The sequence below is a fragment of the Opisthocomus hoazin genome, chromosome 12 (assembly GCF_030867145.1).
Source record: "Opisthocomus hoazin isolate bOpiHoa1 chromosome 12, bOpiHoa1.hap1, whole genome shotgun sequence".
NCBI lineage: Eukaryota > Metazoa > Chordata > Aves > Opisthocomiformes > Opisthocomidae > Opisthocomus > Opisthocomus hoazin.
The window spans coordinates 2,677,860-2,698,826 of record NC_134425.1 but is presented as its reverse complement, the minus strand read 5'-3'; the positions used below and the strand labels follow the sequence as shown (position 1 = coordinate 2,698,826).

The window sequence follows — 20,967 nt, the reverse complement described above, 5'->3', positions numbered from 1 at the left end:
GGCAAACAGAAGCTTACCATCTCTTTCTCCAAGCTCAGCCTTTGCTAGACTGTGAATCACCAGCAAGGACTGGGACACCTTACTCACTAGTGTTACGGTAAGGACAGGGCAGTAGATGGAACATACCTGGACTGTTGGAAGATCAATAAAGATGTGCCTGTCAAGCCTCCCAGGTCTCATCAAAGCGTTATCCAAGACATCAGCACGGTTGGTGGAAGCCAGCACTATGACATGATCTGTGGTTCCCATTCCTGTAGAAAAACAAGCAAAAACAAAAGGTGAAGGTTTTCACCATCGCAGATGCTGCGTTGCAAGCACACAAAGGCAGGAGGCAGGGCAGGATGCAGAGGATGTTTTACGCAGCTTTATCACAAAGCCAGAGGGTGTTTACAACATCCTTTGGGGCAGCTGAGGCTGAGAAAGTGTCCTCTTCGGCAAGGAGCACAAGACAGGAAGGAACTTCCCAAGTCACCCAGGCCAGTCCCTGGTCATCACAGACACTCTGAAATTCCTTTTTCATTTACTTCAAAAGCCTTGGCTTAAAGCTCTTTGTTTTCTCCTTCCTTTAGCCACTCTTGGAAATCGCTCCAACTAGAAACCAGAACAGAATCTCTCTGTTCTGATGAGTTAGGAGATGCCTTCTCACCACTGTGCTTAAGTCCATTCCCGCTCCTTTAGCTCCAGGGGGTACAATGCTTGCTAGCTGAAACAGCCTTTCCCTCACAAGCACTTCTGCAGAAAAGCCTTTTCAGCTTTCATTTACTTTTAGCCTTCAGTCACACACAGGCCACCAGGATCACCAGGGAAGGGACAGGCTTTCTTCTGACCAGCTCGGGTTAATGCTGAAAGGGAGGACATAGCCTTGCCACCCAACAAGGGGCATGTTACAGCATGATTTGACCTTTGTCTTCTCACTGATCTTTTATCACTTGGAAGGCACCCAGGCATACTGCAGACCAGTGCACAGACCAACCTCGCAGCACCTACACCACAGACATGCAGGCAGACACAAACCACAACCAAACAGCTTTGCAGTGACGATTAGCAGACACCAGCTCAAGCCACAGTCTGAGAAGGTTTTTGTCTCCAGGTCTTCAAGATGAAGGGAGCGTTGGGATTTACAGGGTCCGCGAGAGCAGCCTGCAGTATGGAGGCATCAAAGGCAGACAGGGCTTCCTGGGGAAGCCAGAGCACCAGCAGCTGGAGGAGGGCAGAAAGGGGTCGGCAGTTCTGCTGCTTGGGTGGGGAGCCAGAGATCATGTTGAATCACTGCACCACACTGCTTATTTATTACATTCCACCAGGTGCCCACAGGCCCCCGGGTATGCGTCACCTGCTTACAGCAGATTCGACGGCGCTGGCATGCAGCAGCCTTCCCAGGGAAAGGATGTGTTAGTCCCATGTGCTTCCTGCGCTGCCAAGTCACACGCTGCAGAGGCAGTTTTTTGCACGTAAGCTGGGTGAGCTTCAGCTCTCTCCAGCTCCACCAGCAGAGCTGCCAAATGTGTCAGCGTACAAGAGCTCAGCAGAGAGATTAAGGTTACAGGTAAGTCAGAGGAGCGGCTCTATCAGCTTGCGCTATAGCAAACCTCAGTTCTTCTTCCCTGCAGGATGCTGTCTAAATAAGCTCCTGGAGAGGATGAAGCTGGCCCTTCTTCAGGCGTGTATTACACTGCACTTTGGAGTGTGATAAATAAGCAGAGAGACTGGCAGGCACTTGGGGGATAGCAAGCTTCATTCACATGGCAGGATTAGATGATACATTATCTGCTTTGCAGTTGGGAAAACTCTTAAAATAGGTCTGACTATTACAACGAATATAAAAAAACCAGAACAACTGACAGCATCCTCCTCACATCAGCTTCTGCCCCACTTGCTCTCAAGCCTGTATCCCAGTGGTGCGAAACACTGCTCCAAGAAATCTACAACTCTGGTTCACATTACTGTTCCCAGTGCAATGTCACCTGGCATGTCACAGGCTCTGGCTTCCACAGGCAAAGATCAGCCAAAGGAGCAGTCTACCAAAGCAAGACCCCAGTCACATCAACACATGAAAAACAGGTCTGAAAGTTTAGCCTGAAGAGAGCCTTCGTATCTACTATGTTTACAAATGAAGCCACTTGAAAAAAGAAAGGTAAAAAAGGGTCCACTTCAACCGGCAAGTGCTCTGCTCCCCACTGACACGGAACATGTCGCCGTGATGGGCGTCTCCTCTGCATTACCACACTGTGTAACTCTCTAGCCATTTCTTCAAAAGCCTTTTGGACATCACCTGTGAACAGTACGATTGAAACGGGGCCATCTTTGTGAGGGAAGCCTCGGGGTCAGGACCTTGCACAGCCCAGATCGGGGGTGAGGTCTTGTCTGAGCACTTCAAGGGAAGGGCTGCTACCGAAAGCTGCCCTCCATTTTCATTCACAGAACACAGATCAGCCCAGGACTGTCAAGCTCCTCTCAAAGGCATTCAGAACAGAGGAGATATGTGGGTCACATTCCTCTTCTGCTTGTTTTGTGGTTTGTGAGGGAAGGTTCACTGTTCAAACCAGGCACCTGTTTTGACAAAGACTGGAGTACGTGTGTCATCCAGGTTTTAAAAACAGCTTTTGGACATACAGGCTCCCTCCAGTCCCTCCTCTTCTCCCACCAGACTCCTGGTGCTTCCAGAACATGAAGCTAGCTAACAGAGTGAAGGAAACCAAGGTCTCTTAATAGGACGAGCACTACAATTACGCTGAAACCTGCGTACCAGAACCACCGAGTATCAAACTGCACATTCATCCCATACAGCTGAGCATAATGGCTTTCTTCTTGGTGTCCTCATCCTTCCTCCAGCCTGCAGAGCAGGTTCCATATAGCTCTGACCCTCCTTTTCTTCCTCTACCTTACCTCTGAGTAATCTCATTCAAACACCCAAATTCAACAATCACCGCTCATGACTCATAGATCTACTTTTGTGCACAATTTTTTTTTCAAATTAATAGCTAACTCAGTTCTGCGGTGTTGCCTTGCAGAACTTCAACCATCAATTTAAGCTAAAGACAGCTAAAACAGAGCTCTCAACCCTCCATTTCAAGGTTTCCTGATTACATACACACATCACTCCTTCGCTTGTGCTTGGGTAGAGCTGTTAACCTCCTAAAAAACCTTACTGACTATCATCCCAAAACTACTTTGCCATGATGCACGCAGCACTTCAGTGTTTGTTTAGGTAACGTGCTCAGTTAGATAACATCTCAGTAACATGCACCAAGATCACTGTTTCTGAGCACAAGCCAAGAATAAGTCCATGTTTCTTGTACCAGCCTGACAGTCCTTGCCAGCTGTCTCCTATTTGACATTGTAAACTCCTTGGGATATTTTTTTAGTATGTGTTTGATAAAGCATTTAACAAAATGAGGGACTTGGTACATGATCTGTACGAGAGACAAATAAATAATGAGACAATATAAATTTAAAAATGACCTAGGCAGCACACAGCAAACAAGGGATTCTTAAAGTACACATTCAGGATAATATTTACCTTCTAAATTAGCTTTCCCATAGAGTCATAGCCTAATTTCTGAATTGAAACTTACCCAGAAAACACTCTAAGAACCATGCCTAATTTCTACAGACTGGAGGAAATCAGACATTTTCTTTTTTGGTACGGAGATGCGGATTGCACTGACTACATATTCCTGAACAGACAGATGGGCCTCCTTTTAATTCAGTGTCAACCTGTCGCCAGCTCACCCTACAACTGCCAGGAGGAAAGAACGCAACCAAGCCAGGACTGCTGTTCTGGGTGTTACTACTGGCCTTTCCTGTCAAGACCATCTACCATACAGTTACAGCTGTAAACAGTCATATTCACTCCAAGAATACTTCTGTGCTCAGCCAAGCCGCCAAAGTTCGTGCCTGCGCAGAGGGACCCGCGTGCCTGTATTCAAGGTGATTTTTCTGGTATCTAACGTAGCATTGTGTGTTTCAAGGGTACTCCTCCAACAACCAGATTTCTGTGTGGTTGTTTCAGACCTGCTTAAAGCTCATTCCTCTCCTTCAAAAGCTTCATGGCACCTGCGCTGAAGCAGAGAGAGGTCTGCAGGGTCTCTGTAGAGCAGGACCACTCTACCCTGTCCATACCACGCTGTGCTCCTGCTTACAGTTTCTCCTCCTTCTGCAGCAAGGGCAGAGATCCAGAACTGCAGATCATATTGTGTGCAGTATCAAGGAACATCTATCCTTTGCTGAAAGCGATTTTCAAGTCCCAGCTTCTCTCCCTGAACAGGGAGGGTTGACTCCAGAGCAACCTCCAGAAGGCAGCCTGGCGGGACATGCTCTACTGCAGCAGGGCTGCAGCCCCATTTCACTGCAAACATCCAGTAAGAAAGCAAGCAGTTTTAAGCCCCAAGGTCTGAAGAAAGCAGGATGCTTTTACTCAGGATGGCTTTTAATTTTTCATATGAAGAGTGCGATGAGACAAGTGTCACAGTTACAGTCAAGGCAAAAAGCAGCTCTGTCCTGCAAAACCGCAGACTGACACAAACACGCCCTGATGGGCAGGTAGGTAGTTATTCCTTACCCTGCTCTGCAATAATAAGATTTAGCAAGAGAAACATTGCAAGCTGGGTCAGTGCTGCAGGCTCTGATAAGAGTTATGACTAAGAATAGCCAAAGGATTATTCTTTTCGGCACTTGTGTGAAAGTGTCTGAGACAGGACTGATTCCAGACGCAGTACAGCCAGAAACCACCCAGAAGTGTGGCATCAAACCAGAGCTTGCTTGCAAAGCTTATCTCTCTCAGTTTAGATAGGGATCCTGTAGTCAGGCAGACAATGTGAGAATACATCAAAGGATGGGAGAATTAATATATTACATTGCTTATGTCCCTCTGGGACAACTAAACTTTAAACCTTAACAGGCTTTAAACAACTACCCATCTTAGATGGAATACAGGAAGTATCCAACAACGTTTAATGGCCAGCTGGACCTAAATGTTCCCTTCTACAGACAGCAGTGCCCTTGCTGCCAGTTCATTTTCTTTTGGTTCCCTCATACTGTAAATAATTCTTCTCTAACTGCCAGTGGGAAAACATACTCCTGAACTGCAGTTACTGACTACAGTAAGAGTCTTTGGGGTTGCTGCCCTCTGCCAGCCATGATCTCCAATGCACATTTTCTGTTGGTTTTATTAGCAGGTGGATGCTTAGGTGGCTGTTGGTGCAAATTCACTCTAGATGTGACACTATGCTCTCTTCTGACTCAGGGTCTTCAGTGCAGTCACAAAAGCAGTTGGCTCCAGGGTTTTAAAATTTACTCGGCTTAGCCCCAAACCCCTAAAAGCCTATATAAATGTTTAGATTTCAAGAGGGTTATCTCCACATCTTAGTCACAGCACATACTCGGAGGTCTGTTCTAAGCCCAATTACTTCCTTCGGCACCATCAGCTCTGGAGTAGTCCTGCCTAACTCTCCAGGGACAGATGAAGAGAGATGTCATACAGAGCCTTTAGAAACAGGGACTAATGATGGGGTACATGGGCTGACTGGCGCTTGAGGAGATTCCTAAGGGTTCTGCAGGAAAGCCTGGGTCAGCGTGAAGCAAGTACTGGGCACGCAACTTCCACAAACCCTGTCCTGAACAGCAGCTGCTGCTTTCCCTCTGTACTCAGTGCAGCGGTTGGTGAAGCGGAGGAAGAGCAGAGAAAGGAGCCATGTCGAGCGAACGATACAACAACCTCTGAAAACAGAGCAAGGCCAGTCAAGACCACACTGGAAAAAAAATATCCTGACTTTCACAGCCAAAGCCCTTTCACTATTATCACCTGTCAGACAGGCGGTCTTTTAGGAAGGACATGACCAAGCCGTAGTTCTGGGCTTAGTCCTGAACAAGCTGCAAAGTAGTCCTGGTTTTGGCTGGGACAGAGTTAATTTTCTTCTGAGGAGCTAGTATAGTGCTGTGTTTTGGATTTAGCATGAGAATAATGCTGATAACACACTGATGCTAGGTAAAGCTTACATTAAGTCAAGGACTTTTCAGTTCTCCATGCTCTGGCAGGCAAGGAGGTGCACAAGAAGCTGCGAGGGAGCATAGCCAGGACAGCTGACCCAACTGACCACAGGGATAGTCCATACCATGCGATGTCATGCTCATTACATAACCTGGGGGGGGGTGGCCGGGCGATAGGATCACTGCTCAGGGACAGGCTGGACATCAGTCAGTGAGCGGTGAGCAATTGCACTATGCATCACTCGTTATGTATATTCTGTTATTATTATCTCCTGTTTGCTGTCTCATTAAACTGTTTTTATCTCAAGGCTCAAGTTTTGCTTTCCCACTCCCCTCCCTCCGCCCCAGTTCTCCTCCCCATCCCACCGGGGCAGGAGGAGTGAGTGAGCGAGCAGCTGTGTGGCGATTCGTTGCTGGCTGGGGTTAAACCATGACTGAAGTGCAAGCTACCCTTGTCCCAGGGAAGAGGGGAACGAGATTTGTTTCAATGCAATGGTAATTACTTCAGCAAGAAGAGAACGCTAAAGAGGCATGGCAAGTTCAAGCAGGAACTTGATGTACAGGCCAGCAGCCTGGATCTCTACGGTGATAAGGACCCAGCTGCAGAGGGGCAGAGAGAAACACTGACCATCCATTTCCACCAGCAGCTGGTTTAAGGTCTGCTCCTCCTCAGCATTGGCAAAACCAGATATATTGGTTGAGCGCCTCTTGCCCACAGCATCAATTTCATCGATGTACACGATGCAGGGTGCACGAGCCTGGGCTTCTCTGAAGAGGCTCCGAACTCTGGCAGCTCCAAGACCTACAGGGGAAGAGAAGAAGAAAAAATTGTAGCTAAAATTGTTAGCAAAGCTGGAGAGCAGCACTACTGGTCCCCAACACGACATCTGACACCTCAGTACATGACAGTCCCTCTCTCAACAGCACAAAGAAATAGCCACCCAACTCAAATGTTTAGTCCTTAGGCACAGCTCTACCTGGAGCGTGCTGGCATTTAACCGAGCTCCCAAAACTGCACGGACTCCTACAGCTGCTGCAAGAGGAGCTCTGCTCCCAGCTCCTGACATGAACTCCCATTCCTTTCACAGGTCAGCAGCAGTTTTCCTGCACACTGACCCTTGTCGAGTATCAAGGGATCTAGCAGGAAGGAAGAAAAGGATAAAGATGGAAATCCCAGGGCACAAAGAGGCCATACTTTCCTCATCAGCAGGGAGCAGCAGAAAATCCATCGGCATTCTCATACAAGGAAGGAAGCCTCAGTCAGTGGCTTTAATAATAGGTACAGGGAAGTCAGATAATGCTTTCAGGTGGAGAACCATGGCTGCACACTGTCAGAAAGCAGCAACTAGCAACTCAGAGGACGTGTATTTTAGATACAACATAATTAAGTACTCTCTACCACTGAAAACCTTTTATATTTTCAGTAGAGGTATTCAACTCATCCTCTAGGATGAGGTACCCAGGCTAAAACTGTCCTTTGCAAGAGGCCCAGCCAGCACCCTCCAACTCTACAACAGACCAAGTAACCTTCACACCCCTCCTCCCAAGAAGCTTACCTCCTATCACCTCCACAAACTCGGAGCCCGCCATGGCCAAAAATGGCACCTGTGCTTCTGTAGCCACGGCCTTTGCCAGCAATGTCTTCCCACAGCCTGGCGGTCCAAGTAACAAAGCACCCTTGGGAACTTTAGCCCCAAGCTGCAGGTAGCGATCAGGACTCTGCAAGAACAACACGACTCTGTCAGACCCACAGCTCACATGAAGCGTCTGCACAAGAACATGGCTTCCCAGAGCTTCCCGATACTGTTTTTGGCCTGAGCAACTCTGAGCTGCTAGTGGGAGCAGCTACATCTGCATTCCTGTTACGGAAAGGGAAACATAGAGATTGAGTCATGCTGATCACAACATAAAAAGTTGTCAGCTTATTTAAACAGAAGCTGCTCAGTATCATGAAGGATGAAGAGAAGAACATACCCTCCTCCCCAGGTCAGCCATCTATCCCAGAAGACAGGCAGCAAGCACTTATTTTGTTCTACTTTTATATACCTTTAAATAGTCCACAAATTCTTTGACTTCCATTTTCGCCTCATGCATTCCCGCCACATCCTTGAAGCCAATCCCTTTTCCAGATTTTCCATCCACAACGGTGAAACGAGCCATTTTCAGCTGGTTCTGTGAAAGGTAGCACAAGTACTGAAGACGTGCTCTGACTCTGGGCAAGGCAACAATCCGGAAAGGCTGTTTGCTACACTTTGGGAGACTGCACAGCACAGGTCTAAGCTGTCCCTAGCAAACAGCACTAAAATGCTCCCCAATGCATTGGTGTTTTACCAACTTCTGCTCTGGAAACAATGCGCAGCTGGATTGTTGAATCAAACTTTACTTATCCACATGTTGCTGGGGAGAGACAGAATAAGCCTGCAGTAATAGCCCCTGCACAATCCAGCTCAAACTCCACGTAGACCACGCAGGGATACGTATCAAAAACGTGCAGAATACCCAAAACCTTATTCTTTTCCCCAATTTCTAAACATGCTGATCCTTAAAACACATGGGATAGTCAAGAGTTTTGAGGAATACGTGTCGGTGGTAAATAATTGTCAGTGGTAAACAATTACCAATGCTGTCTTGTAAATGGATATAAACAGACACTTTGCACCACTGTCCGATGCCGCCCCTGGTTTCTACTGCAGCATGACCCAGGACAGAACTACAGGTTCTCAAATTTAACAGACCCCGCATTTCAGTCTCCTGGTGTGCGTTAAGCCACAGTGACAGTTCAAACAAGAATTTAGTTAAACGCCCTACTTGTAACTGCTCATTATGTTCTACTGAAAACAGCTACTTGGGAATTTTTTATTCTTTGAGAAGGAACTTTATAGCTTCTCAGGCCTCAGAAACATCATCTATTCAAACGAAGAGTTACACACGCAGGGCCTAGCTGTCCCCACTTATGCAAGGACAGAATCTAGTCCTCAAGGCCCTCATTACTCAACGCTTCTTTAAAATACTCTTCTCCTCTGAGCAGCTGCATCCCTTTGTGTAAAGCGAATCCCAATGCCAGAAGAGAACTGCAGAGAAGGCTGTGTGGGAAACCTAACAAGGGACTGAATTCACCACCTTCTTATCCCCAGATCCCTGCGGTCAACGGCAGTGCACGCCGGGCTGATTTCTACAGAGTCTCATCAGCTGATCCAGGCAAGGGTGGAAGAGGGGAGGAAAAGATTTGACTGATGTTGCAAGGGAGGCATGTGGCATGAGCGGAACAGGCCAACACATAATGAAATCCAGAATCTGAACATATTTTATAAATTGAGAACTCATTTTGCAGAAAGCAGCAATTCCTACTTCTGGCTGTATGGGAGGCATATTGGCAGGACCCAGTGAAAAACACCATCTGCAGCTGCAACTCGTTAGCAAGCTTTGAAAACAGCAGAGCAAACTGGACTGCAAATTCACCGAGCTCAGCCCTTCCTGCCATCGGGGAAAGCAAGAGCCTCAGCTAAGGCCAGTCACTGTACAAACTCGTCAGATGATCAGGACAGGAAAAGATGCAAGATGTGTCAAGACTGGGGAGTCCTTGGCACCAGTCCATTCTCATTCTGTTCAGACCTTCCTGGGGAAGGGGGGGGAGATCAGGCCAGCAGAAGACAAGACTACCCGCAGGCTGCAAAACATCATCCAGGATACTCACAAAGGCGTTGAATCCTCCTACCCGGCCTGCGACCCTGATAAGGCGGAAGATGCTCCACAACATGGACACGGCCACGAGTGTCACTATCAGGGAAATGATATCACTAAAAAGACAAAAGCAAGACAGGTACAAATTGAAGCTTTCGGCCACAACTCGGTCAACATTACTCAACACAACTATTCTCGGTATTTTAAAGGTCCTGACATTTAGGCTACAAGTGCATCAACGAGCAGACATGACTAAGAAAATGCAACATTCACAGGTTTTTATATATAAAAAACAAAAAACCCAACAACTACATAACCTAAAATGTTAAACAGAGGACATTGGCAAACAGCGCTTACAGCTGTGGAAGAAATTCGACCTCGCCATCCTGTTTGAAGGCATTTCTACTTGTAAAACAAATAGGGCCTTCAGGCAATGAAATCACACCCAGAGCAGAAACTGGTGGGGCTGGCGGTGCACCCAACGGGAGCTCACTGCAGCAGACCTGCATCCGGCAACACTAGGGAGATTCCAGCTCCCCTAATCCTTGCAGAAATCCCAGTGCGGGTCTCCCGTTAAGAGGCTGCTCTGCCTAGTCCAGTTGGCCCTCCCTGCTCAAGTCCTTTATGTCAGAAGGAAGTGCTACAACTACCAACATCAATTTTCTGGATCCTCTGTCTTACCAATTGCATTAGGAGGGAGATGTGGAGCAGAGATGGCACTGCAGGTCTAATACAGTTACAAGACAAACATGCTGAGGGCAAATATCCTGTGAGCTCGAAACAAAGAATGCTTTCAATGGGAGGAAAAATGATCGTATTTCAGATGACAGGTTGGGATTTGTGGGACCCTGTTCTGCTTCACGTGCCTGTGAAATCATCTGGTCTCGCCACACTTGTGTGTCTTATCTTTAAACTGGGAATGTGTGTCCCGTCTCTCACAGAGGGATGATTTACTGAAGCAAGGGGACCAGCATGTGCTATATACCCAGCTGCATTTGTTTCTTCTAGGCGTGAGATCCTAGGCAACACTGGAAACTGAAAGTCACCTTCAGTTTGTCAGCTACGCAAACACCACTAATTCTGAAGCACATCAAGCGCCCACATCTCGGAGTAAGCTGAATCCAAGCTGCAAGTCCTCCACACCTCACAGGTTCAAACTCCTGACTGAGGGTCTAAAATCTCCAGACATTCACTGTCTCCTGAGAGACTTCAGCCCCTATAATATCTCTTAAAAAAAATAACCTGTTTTCAGGGGAATCGGCTTGTGTTGATGGCTGACTAACGGTTCAGTCTACTCCTCCTGTTATATGCAAGTTTGAAAAAAATTGGCAAGTTCTGAATTTCAACTACAGGTCTCGTGCTGCATGATCAATTAAAAAGTTTATCTTCGTATAAACCATGTATCAAAAATGTGCAAATGTTATTCAGAGGACAAGTAACTAGACAAAATCCAGCCCAGGTATCCACTTATCGACAAACAGGACATATGTTTCACATTTTGTTAAGGTGTCTGGGAGGAAGAATTACACACACTGGCCATGCTCATCTACAGAGGGAAAGCCAGCGCTCCAAACCCTATGAGCTACGAGATGCAGAAAACGCTCTCTGCATGGTGCACAGGTAGGTGACCAGGCCATCGTGGCAGATAACTGTAGCGGCGCGATGCTATCTGTTGTCAGGAATTGGGATTTCTTTACTTAGCAGACAGGACTTCTGCACTGCACCTCTCTCACAGTACTTCACAATAAGCAATTAGTCACGAGCTCTCCAAACGTTGGAGTCTCTCCCCACACTTCTGGAAAGCACCTTTCTACACCAGTGTAACGACTAACAGTGGTGGACTTGTTGGAGCCCAGCGAGCGAGCTCCACGGGTCTGTTCTGCACTCTGGACCCCATAAATCCTGTTGTGCAAAAACAAGCTGCCGGTCTTAACAGAAGGGCAAATCAGCCACCTCAGCAGCAAACGACCACGAAACATTAGTGCATCATATGAAAGCACAGAATAAAGCCTAGCCAGCGCTCTACAGTCTTGTGACAGATCTTCCCTCTTCTTGCTCATTATAGCTTATTGCAGAATTAAAAGCTTTGAGCAATCTTTTTCCCTTTTTGTTTTTTTTAAGCAAAGGATCTTGGTTTCAGGTAACAGAAAAGGTCTGTAAATTTAATGGAAATACTCCTCTCGCTGACATTTTGTATGCTAGCATCAAAGCTGCGCTGCTCAGTATGTGGCTCACAGCTGGAGCGAGCAGCAGCGCAGGCTGTCCTCTGATCCTCAGCTGTTGGAGAAACAGGCCAAAACTAGGTGTTTATTTTTACAGATTGAACCACCACTGCACGCCTTCCTCGAAGTATTTTAATGGGGGAAGGCGTACTGCACCACCAGCATTCTTCACAGACCAGGGTGTAACATCACTTGTTGAGTCAGGATTTCTACCACGCTCTGCACTTGAATAATAGATTATCAGGACAAAAAAGTGCTCTGCTGTGCACGACGCACAGCAACTGATACAGACTTCCCTCCGGCTTGCTGACAGTGACCCAAAACATTTTGGTCTGCTGCATGCTGCAGTTCCAGACACCTCCTTGGGACCCTCACTTCTGAAACGTTAAGGTATATCTAGAGCACACCTGTTTCTGAAAGATGAAGCAAGTGCTCCAAAACTGGGATCACTTTTTTTGTTCTATATTTATAATAACAACATTTAATTGAAAGATATTTTCCTCTCCAAGTGAGGGGACCAATATAAGATCAACAATAAGCACAAATGCATATCATACTTTCCATAAAAGCCAGGATGTTTGTAGGAAACGGGGATTCTCTCTCTCTCATCAATATTCAGCTCATCCTCCGCAGCTCTCAGCTTCTCTTCGAATTTGTCAATGTTTGCCACCCGCATTGTGTACAGCAGGGTAACGTTCTGGGGACATGCAATCAAAAGCAGCACGTAAGTATTGCAGTATAAGGACACAGCGAAGAGCAGAAGAAGTGCACAACACGGACAAGTCAGATAAAAGTTAGCTTTATGTCACATCCTTTGGTACTGCACCAATGAACTCGTGAGCAGATAACCAACACGAGGGCTCCAGATGAACCTGGGAACACCTCTAGGCTTTTCAGCACCCAGGGAAGAACCAAGTCTCAGCTCCCCAGAAACAAGCAGATGCAACAACTTTGTAGGCAAGCTGAAGGATGAGTTAGTATTACAAACCCAGCTACACCGACGCCTTTGGCTCAGACGAGTTTTTGCGCTATATATGGAAAACTGCACCATTGGGAAGGAGCTGTCTCGTGCTCCACTCAGACTTCTTGGATCTTGTTTCTGTATCTCTGTCACAAATTAACTTCACCCAGCAGTCTGCAAATAGGTCGTAAGCCACTGAACAAAACGGGATGTATCCAAGAACAGTATTTTAATCTCTCATGGCAATCTGTAACTATTCTTAGCGGCAACTCCTAGCAGTAAGCACGTGATCAAACTTTGCTTTGTTTCCATTCTGGAAGATTTAGTAAAGAAGTCTGATGGAGTTTCACAGAACACCTCAAACCAAAATCCAAATAGGAGAAAATTTTTTGAAACAAGATCTAGTAATAAGAGTTTACAGTCTTCTAGATACCTTTTCACACATCAGACTGAGCTGGTAAGAAAAAAACATTAAATTTTTCTAGCTTTTTAGACATATGTAAGATTTTTTTTTTCCAGGCGATTATAATTATTTTTACAATTTAAAATAAAAGTCTTAGTTTCCAAGTTGACATGAGTAACAGAACTCTCCTCAACAACACAAGACAAAAACTAATGCAGAGCCAATTTACCAGCTAGAGTTTTACCAAACATATATTCATTAACCCAATTCTTATCGATTGTATAATCTAAGATCATTCATTCCCATTGTAGAAAGTCACTCACAACTTGTCCATGCGGACTTCCTCCTGGGTGCAGATAAATTTCCACAATATCGCTCTCTGGCACCACTTCAATTCTCTGGACCTCCCCCTTTGCCAGCATCTCATTCACAAAGTAGTTCCAGGAAATTTTGGTCCCTTCTCTGTTCTCGCTGACCGTGAATCGAAACATCAGCAGTATGAAAGTTACGATGAGGAGTGCCCGTAAGCGTTCAAGATGCATCTGATTTTCTCTTTTCCTGCGTTTCTCATCCTCTTTAGAAAAAAGATACCAGAGAAGAAAAAAAAAAAGATATGAGCACATAATTGCGGAATTTTCTCACCCAATGAAGGGACAATTAAATGACGAAGATTAACATAACGCTACCTTCCAGGTTTTGCTTTGTTGCCTGTTAGGTTTCTCCTGAAAGACTAGACTCAGAAGCAGTACCTAACTTGCACTGCACAGGCAATTTTCTGGCTTGGCTCACAAAGGAGGTTGTGACTTGCCCAAGGTTATGCAAGGGATTCAGGCTTTTTGGATTGCATGACATTCCCAGACCTTTCTGGCTTCTAGACTGTCCGACCACAAGGCCTCAGCTGTACACCTGACGCAGCACCAGGTCGAAAGTCTGGTTATGAAAGCACAAGCACTCAGATGTAAACTTCACAGTTGCCTGGAAGGAGTAAAATTTTGCATCTTGCTAGCCAACAAAAAAATCTGCTTGCACCACATCGCTGCGGCTATATTCAGCTGTTCCCCAGTGCCCCAGAAGCCATGCAGTGAGGCACCGTGCGCACAGAGATGATCACGGAGGATCACCCCTGTCGCTTGAATTGTTGCCTCAGTAAGAGGAGGAACTGAAGCATCAGCGAGCCACAGAAAGCCCCTCACTTCCAGAAGTTACTGACTGTGTACGAAAACAGACAGCAACCTCACCCCTATTTTGAAGAGGTCTGATCGGCATTTCCTGTTTAAAGGCAGTCTAATCCTGGTCCCGGAGACTTCAGATGGTCATCCTCCACTAGACCCATTACAAGCCCACCAAATGTCGTTCTATTCTAAAATAAGAGACTACCTCACTTACCTGGCCTAATATGGATATAGGCCAAATGAAGCCATTGGACCCTCGTTGCTAAAAATCAAACCCAGGAATGACTATAGCCCACTTCCATACACCACGCTTCTACGCTGCCTAGTCCTCAGGCGGTTGCTAACACATCCACCGGAAAACACCAGGAGTCAGTGCCACCGGTAAATCACACAGCACAGTGTTATAGGAGATAATTGCTTCCTGGTGAGCTCCTGATCTGCTGGCATCCTGTATCACCAGACCAGCAACATTTCTATCACCTAAGAAAACGTCTACATTTGCAGTAAAGCTGAACTAGCACAGGAGACATGCATATGTGCAGCTTATCTATGCATATAAATAGACCACAAATCAATCTCACCGTCTTACAAAATTGCACAGATTTTCTCCCATGCTACACAATTTCATGTTTAAAAAGGCTTGACAACTTGTCCACATTGAGGATCTGTATCAAAGAGGGATTCCCATGCTAGATGTGCTTTCCCCTGCCTTTACTGTATTAGCAGCATACTGAAGTGATGATGTGAGAAAAAGGGATGGTTTACTTCAAGTATTTGCCACTAAACCTTTTTTTCCAGACGCCCAACATTTTTTGCACCGCATAAGCAAATTTAAAATTCTGTGGTCTGCAAAGGATTGCCAAAGCACAGTTCAATGTCAGCTGCTAGCTAGTGTTCGAGCCGAGACGACAACAAATACCTCCTCCTCTTTCCAGTCATATGTGGATGTTCTCAATATATAATTTACCACTTCTTCTTGATATACAATTTAACATCAACGGCAACATGGCATACATAAACACTATTCTACACCCAGAAATAAATTAATTCTGCACCACTGGACTGCTAGTGCATCTGCCTGCTGCAGCCCAGATTAGATTTATTTGCAAATTCATAACAAACGTTCTGACACTAGCATTTATCACCAGCCACCAATTAGACCCTACACACACTGCAACAAAACCAAGGGACAAACATATGACCCAGTCAGATGCTAAAAAAAGTACTCTGTCCTTCAGATACGCAGCATCATTTTTCACTTGTTTCCTAGCTCTGCTCCACATTTAACAGGAAAGGCTTGTTCCTAAATAGAAACAATGCAGCTTTTCAGATAAGGTCATAATTTCAAAAGACAGTGACAAGCTCAGACACCACGTCCAGCGCATCCACTTTGTTCTTCAATGCCATCTCCTCACTTCTGTGTTATCGGCTAGATCCAGCTTTATTAGAACCAAGTAATTCATCACAAAGCTGCGGGATGACATCTACTATAGTCTTATTAAAGCAAATTAAAATATGGTACGACGGAGGCCTTACCCTGGGCCATATTCTGAAAAGCTGAGCAACTTCCAAATAAAAAAAAAAATCTACAGAGAAAAGAAACAACTCCAGAGAAGTGAGTACCGACGGAAAGTTTGTCTATTGCCATGCGAGTTCCTTGGAGATGTCAGAGTCAACTATCACTAAAGCACTTCTCTGTATTAAATTTCAGACAAAGTGAGGAGGAGTATAACATGTTCTAAAGCACGCGTAATTGAGGATACTATCACAAAAAAATCACCACTGGGTAAAAGATCCCGCCAGATACCTTGACACAAACAACTTCTCTAGCTTCTAGGAATGAGACTTGTTTAGGACCTTTAACCTACAGCCAAATAATTTCAGGAAAAAAACATTTCTAGAAAGATATAAGACAACACAAAGCTCTCCTCTACTCTGCATTTAATGAAGGACAAAATCAATCTATTTCTAAGCTCAAGTGAAGTATGACTATCTTTACAGTATAATATTCATATCACGCCATAAGCTACCCCACAATATTCAGTAAATGAGAACCAGTAACTGGATGCGTCACTTGCAAGCAACAGCTGTGGGAATACTTCCATCTTTTCAGTCTCAAAAAGCTTCCACGGAGCAATGATTTGCCATTAACCCCAAATCTGAACTCTCTGATTAAAATCTTGCAAGGGCTGCAGTGTCAGTTTGAAGAGTTCTTTTTAATAATTACTGCAAAGACGAGTATTCCCTGGAGACATGGGGTAGCATTCCACCTCCCAAAGTCAAGCCATCCATTAATCACAGGAGAAAAGAGGCCACCGAGCACGGCATGTTACTGTTTACTGATTTTAACAGCTACAATACTTCTTCGAGGCACTGTGCTCACAGTCACCCTGTGTGGTCTTGCAAACATTAAGGGGCCCAACCTCTGAGCTCTGGCTTCCTTAACGAGGGCTCTGTGATACCTGCACTCACATCCCACTGAAGACTTCAGCCCAGTTAAATGGATCAAACAGGCAAAGCCACTGCTCTTGCCTTAAAGAGACTGCATACAATGACACAAGTCAAGCTAAGTCACCAGCAGCTGACTGCTTTTACTCCAAAAGTTAGTTAATCCAAGAGGATTCAACCATTGTGTTTAAGCACAACAAAGCAAAAGCCAAGCTATTACATCATCTGACAACACCTAGGTAAAAGTTCATCATATGACTTATAAAATTACATTACAGTCTGCATGACTTAAGCACGATGCTAAGTGCCTTCCAACTCACAATACAAAGGTCCGGAGCCCGCCATCTACAAAAGGTTTGTCCCTCACTCCAAGGTCCAGGAAACAAGTAGCACAGCAAACATCCACATAAACTCTCTTCAGACATCACCAGCCCCCACAAGCATCAACTAACGTCATAAAATGAAGAAAATGCTCAGGTCTGTTATGCTTCTGCAAGCATTACCAACAAGGCAGAGGGATAAGACCTTCACCCAGGCCACTTCTGACATCTTAAGTGCCCCACCAGGCCCACAGATACAGGACACGCCATCAGCTGTGCTACTTCAGAGCTGAAAATCTACACCAGAGAGCCTGAAAACATGCCTCATCCAGAGCCCAGAAAGTCTTTGCATGCACTTCAGTTCTTGGGAGGCTGGAGGGAAAGAGCACATACTTACAAATGAGCAAAGAATTTTCTTTACAGGAGTGGAAGAGTCAAATTACACTTCTTAAATGGAATGCAGCTGTTGTCAATCTACAAACAGCACAAAGTCCACAATACCAAGACTTGAAGGGACACCCAGTAACGCGCTCGTGTTTGAAAAACGTTTGGTGAAAACCTACTGGTAGAAGATAACAGTGCCTCCTGCAAGGATCAGAACACTGCCTGTCAGAAGTTACGCAAAGTTTTTGTCTAGTACACAGAAGTTATTGCCCTGCACCCACACCCCCCACTCCTGTCATTAAATTCCTCACCCCCTTAAGCTTAATGTACAGAAAGGGCACTCCTCGACTTCTCAACACAATCTGGCACACCATCTAGCTCCCTAGGCTCCAGAAAATATTTAGCATAATAAAATCAATTTTCAAGAAGTCCTGTACAGCAGGATGCCTGGGGCTTAGGCAGCAAAAGACACGCAAAAAACAGTATCTAGGAAGAATGATTTAAAAAAGAAAAATTATTCTGGGCAAGTGCCATTAGTTACACAGTTAAGAACCCTTTAAGGAATCTATTTTTATCTTTGAGCTTGGTAAATCACTCGAAGTGGAGAGACATCCACAGTGGAGCTAAATGAAATAGAAGAAAAAACAGAATCCAGCTTAAAGACTTTAATTTAGTTAATAAAAGTTTATCAAGTCAAAACGCTCTACAACAAAACCTCCAACCCAAAACTCAGTAAATACTACCGTTCCTCTTTGCAAAGCAGCAAAACTAAGGTAAACATCAGTGAAGTTATTTGCATAGGATGCCAAGCAACATAGAAAAAGAATCAGTGTCATGATCTGTTTTAAGCCATCACTGACGTCAAAATACCCTTGCAAACTCGTTCTTAGCCATAGGCTTGCAGAGGTGGTAACCTACAGGTACAGGTTTCCAGTACCCAGAGGCAGAAGCATTAAGGTGGATCCTCCACGCCATTCAGCCTTACCCCTCACACATAGTTTGTTTCATTAAATCTGTTTTTGGCACATACATACCCTCCTCTTCCTGTGGCGATTTTTTTTTGAATCCTCCATTCTTCTGGGTACTCCCTTGAGAGCCTGAAGTACTGAAATAGTAAGTGCTACCTGCAGGCAAGCAGAGTTAAGTAGTTACTACCAGAAGACCTCAGGAGACAGCAAGAGAGGGGGAGCGAGGATGGCAGAAACACATGCGAGCTCCAAATGCAGAGAAAGCTACGCTCCACATCCACCCAAGCGCACAGCTTCGTTCGTGTGCCAAGGAAACGGGACAGCCTCGCCAGAGCGAGTGATGGGAGGGACAGGCTCCTTCAGCATACATTCAGTATATATATATATTTTTTGACTATCCAATCAAAATATGGCTTTGTTCAGAGATCATTTTAATGAAGCAAAGAAGAAAATCTGCAGAAATTTCTTCAGTGCTGAACCATGCACACGTTTCCCAAGGCATAACCATAGCTAACGTCGGTATGGTCATCAGCTTCACACTAGGACCTGTAAATGCGTATTAAAGGAAATGTATGTGCTGGAGTTAAATGAAGGTTTCTCAGTTCATACTGTCAGGAAACTCTAATAAAAGCCAAAAAAGGCAGGCTACAAACAGTAAAACTCACAGTTGCTGCTACAAAACAGTAAGTGAAGTCCTGTTTGACAGAAAAATGCAAAAAGTTCAGAGTGAAAGCTGACTTGAGGACAGTAGCTTCCATTTCGCATGGTCTTTCATGAAGGCTCCAGAAAGAGGAGGAAGCCCAAAACCTGGCCTGCTTGTCCCCTGCTAGCTACCAGATGACGCACTGCCATTTGAAAGATTATGCGTTTATTTTAACTTAGGAAAAAAAACCTAAAAACAAAACCAAAAACAACCTCACAAAGGCAAAGCAGCCCAAGCTCACCAGGTCCACGCTGGCCAGGACAGCCGTGACCAGTTTTGTTCAAATCTCAAAGGCACCCGCAAACTCGGCCTTCCAATTTGCAGAGGGGAGTGAGAAGAATAACTGCCTCTATTTTACCTTTCTGTGCTTTTGCTCTAAGGATTCAGATAACATTTTATAACATACACTTTCAACCTGCTCCAACGCAAGGTTTTCAGCAATGTCACACGATGTGATCTCTGACAAAGGTGAATGACATTTTCTTCTTAGGCTTTGCTAATGAGGCACAGGAAGATTCTCTACTTCACAGTCTGCAGTTTTTATATTAGCTTTCAGGTCTAATGACTCAAGTGCTTCATCGCTGTCACCAAACAAAAACCTAGAACCCTGCAAATGGCACACAGCTCACAAAGCCAAGGACAGAACAGCTTTATTTCAGTTTCAGGAATGTAGGCAGTGAATGTACAGAAAAGTCAACACTCTTACTAAATAAGACCTTTTCCTCTCCTCCACCTGTGCAGTTGCTCTTCAGGACTCACCTAAGAGATTCCAAAGCCTGACTGGATCTCGAACTATGTGTTGTTTCACCAGGACTCCACTGAGACCTCGACATGTGGGGGAAAGTGTTTGTGACAGAAGGCTCTGAGGAGGAAGATAAAGAAAAAAAGACAACTATTGGAAAAACACTGTGATTGTTTACCCTTTCCTTACTCTGTGAGACTAAGATTTCTAAACATGAAAATATTGTGGGTAAATTGCAGGACCAGCAGCTGGGAGATCTAAATATTATTCCTAGTTGTGCTGTGGACTTGCCATGTGACTTTGAAGATGTTTTTTGTAACCCAGTTTAAAGAAAGCACACGTATAAGTAGAAACATACACTCAAAACACTTGAAAACTCTGTCTTCTTCCTCCAAGTATCTCTGTTCTTCACTCCAAAGTTATGTTGGAAGTCAAGCTCTCAAAATGTAAAGGCACCTGCCCACACCAGGAAATCCTAAGGACTACTACGTTGTAACCCTGCTGCAGGGCAGTAAGGACAACACACCTATTTCCCCATGGTAATTCAGCAATAATCCTGCAGTTTATATTCCCATCTAAAGGCAACTTCACAACATTTGAACTGACATGAACTAATACCCTTGCTGGACTCACGCCTTGCCCCTTCTCCGACAGGCGATTCCCTGTCTCACCACCCCTCTACGGCACAGGCACAAACTCCTGTGTAGCAAACCAGACAGGGACACTGGCTAGGCTGAAATCCTTCACCCTTTTTGCCTGGTCTGCTGGGCAGCAACACGACAGCTTGTGCTGACAAGGTCCTGTGCAGCCTGCTCTGGGTGACCCTGCTTGGGCAGGGGGTTGGGCTGGGTGACCCACAGAGGGCCCTGCCAACCCCGAACATTCTGTGATTCTGTGAAAATGGTATCCTCTCGGGATCGATACTTTCTAGAACAAACAGCTTCGACTAGCTTCAACTGATCACAGAAAAACCCG

The 20,967-nt window shown here is 45.3% G+C and overlaps 1 protein-coding gene across 1 annotated transcript in view; it reads right to left on the bottom strand.

Annotated features, from left to right (window-relative positions):
- Positions 1-20,967, bottom strand: part of SPG7 (SPG7 matrix AAA peptidase subunit, paraplegin) — a 33,688-nt gene that overhangs the window by 11,746 nt on the left and 975 nt on the right. Inside the window, exons 2-10 of the mRNA XM_075433490.1 lie at positions 20,010-20,112; positions 18,614-18,703; positions 13,579-13,829; positions 12,449-12,588; positions 9,683-9,785; positions 8,035-8,160; positions 7,545-7,707; positions 6,617-6,790; positions 127-251 (exon numbers count right to left, since the gene is read on the bottom strand). Coding sequence (XP_075289605.1) covers positions 127-251; positions 6,617-6,790; positions 7,545-7,707; positions 8,035-8,160; positions 9,683-9,785; positions 12,449-12,588; positions 13,579-13,829; positions 18,614-18,703; positions 20,010-20,112 — 1,275 coding nt within the window. The remainder of the gene's footprint in view (positions 1-126; positions 252-6,616; positions 6,791-7,544; positions 7,708-8,034; positions 8,161-9,682; positions 9,786-12,448; positions 12,589-13,578; positions 13,830-18,613; positions 18,704-20,009; positions 20,113-20,967) is intronic.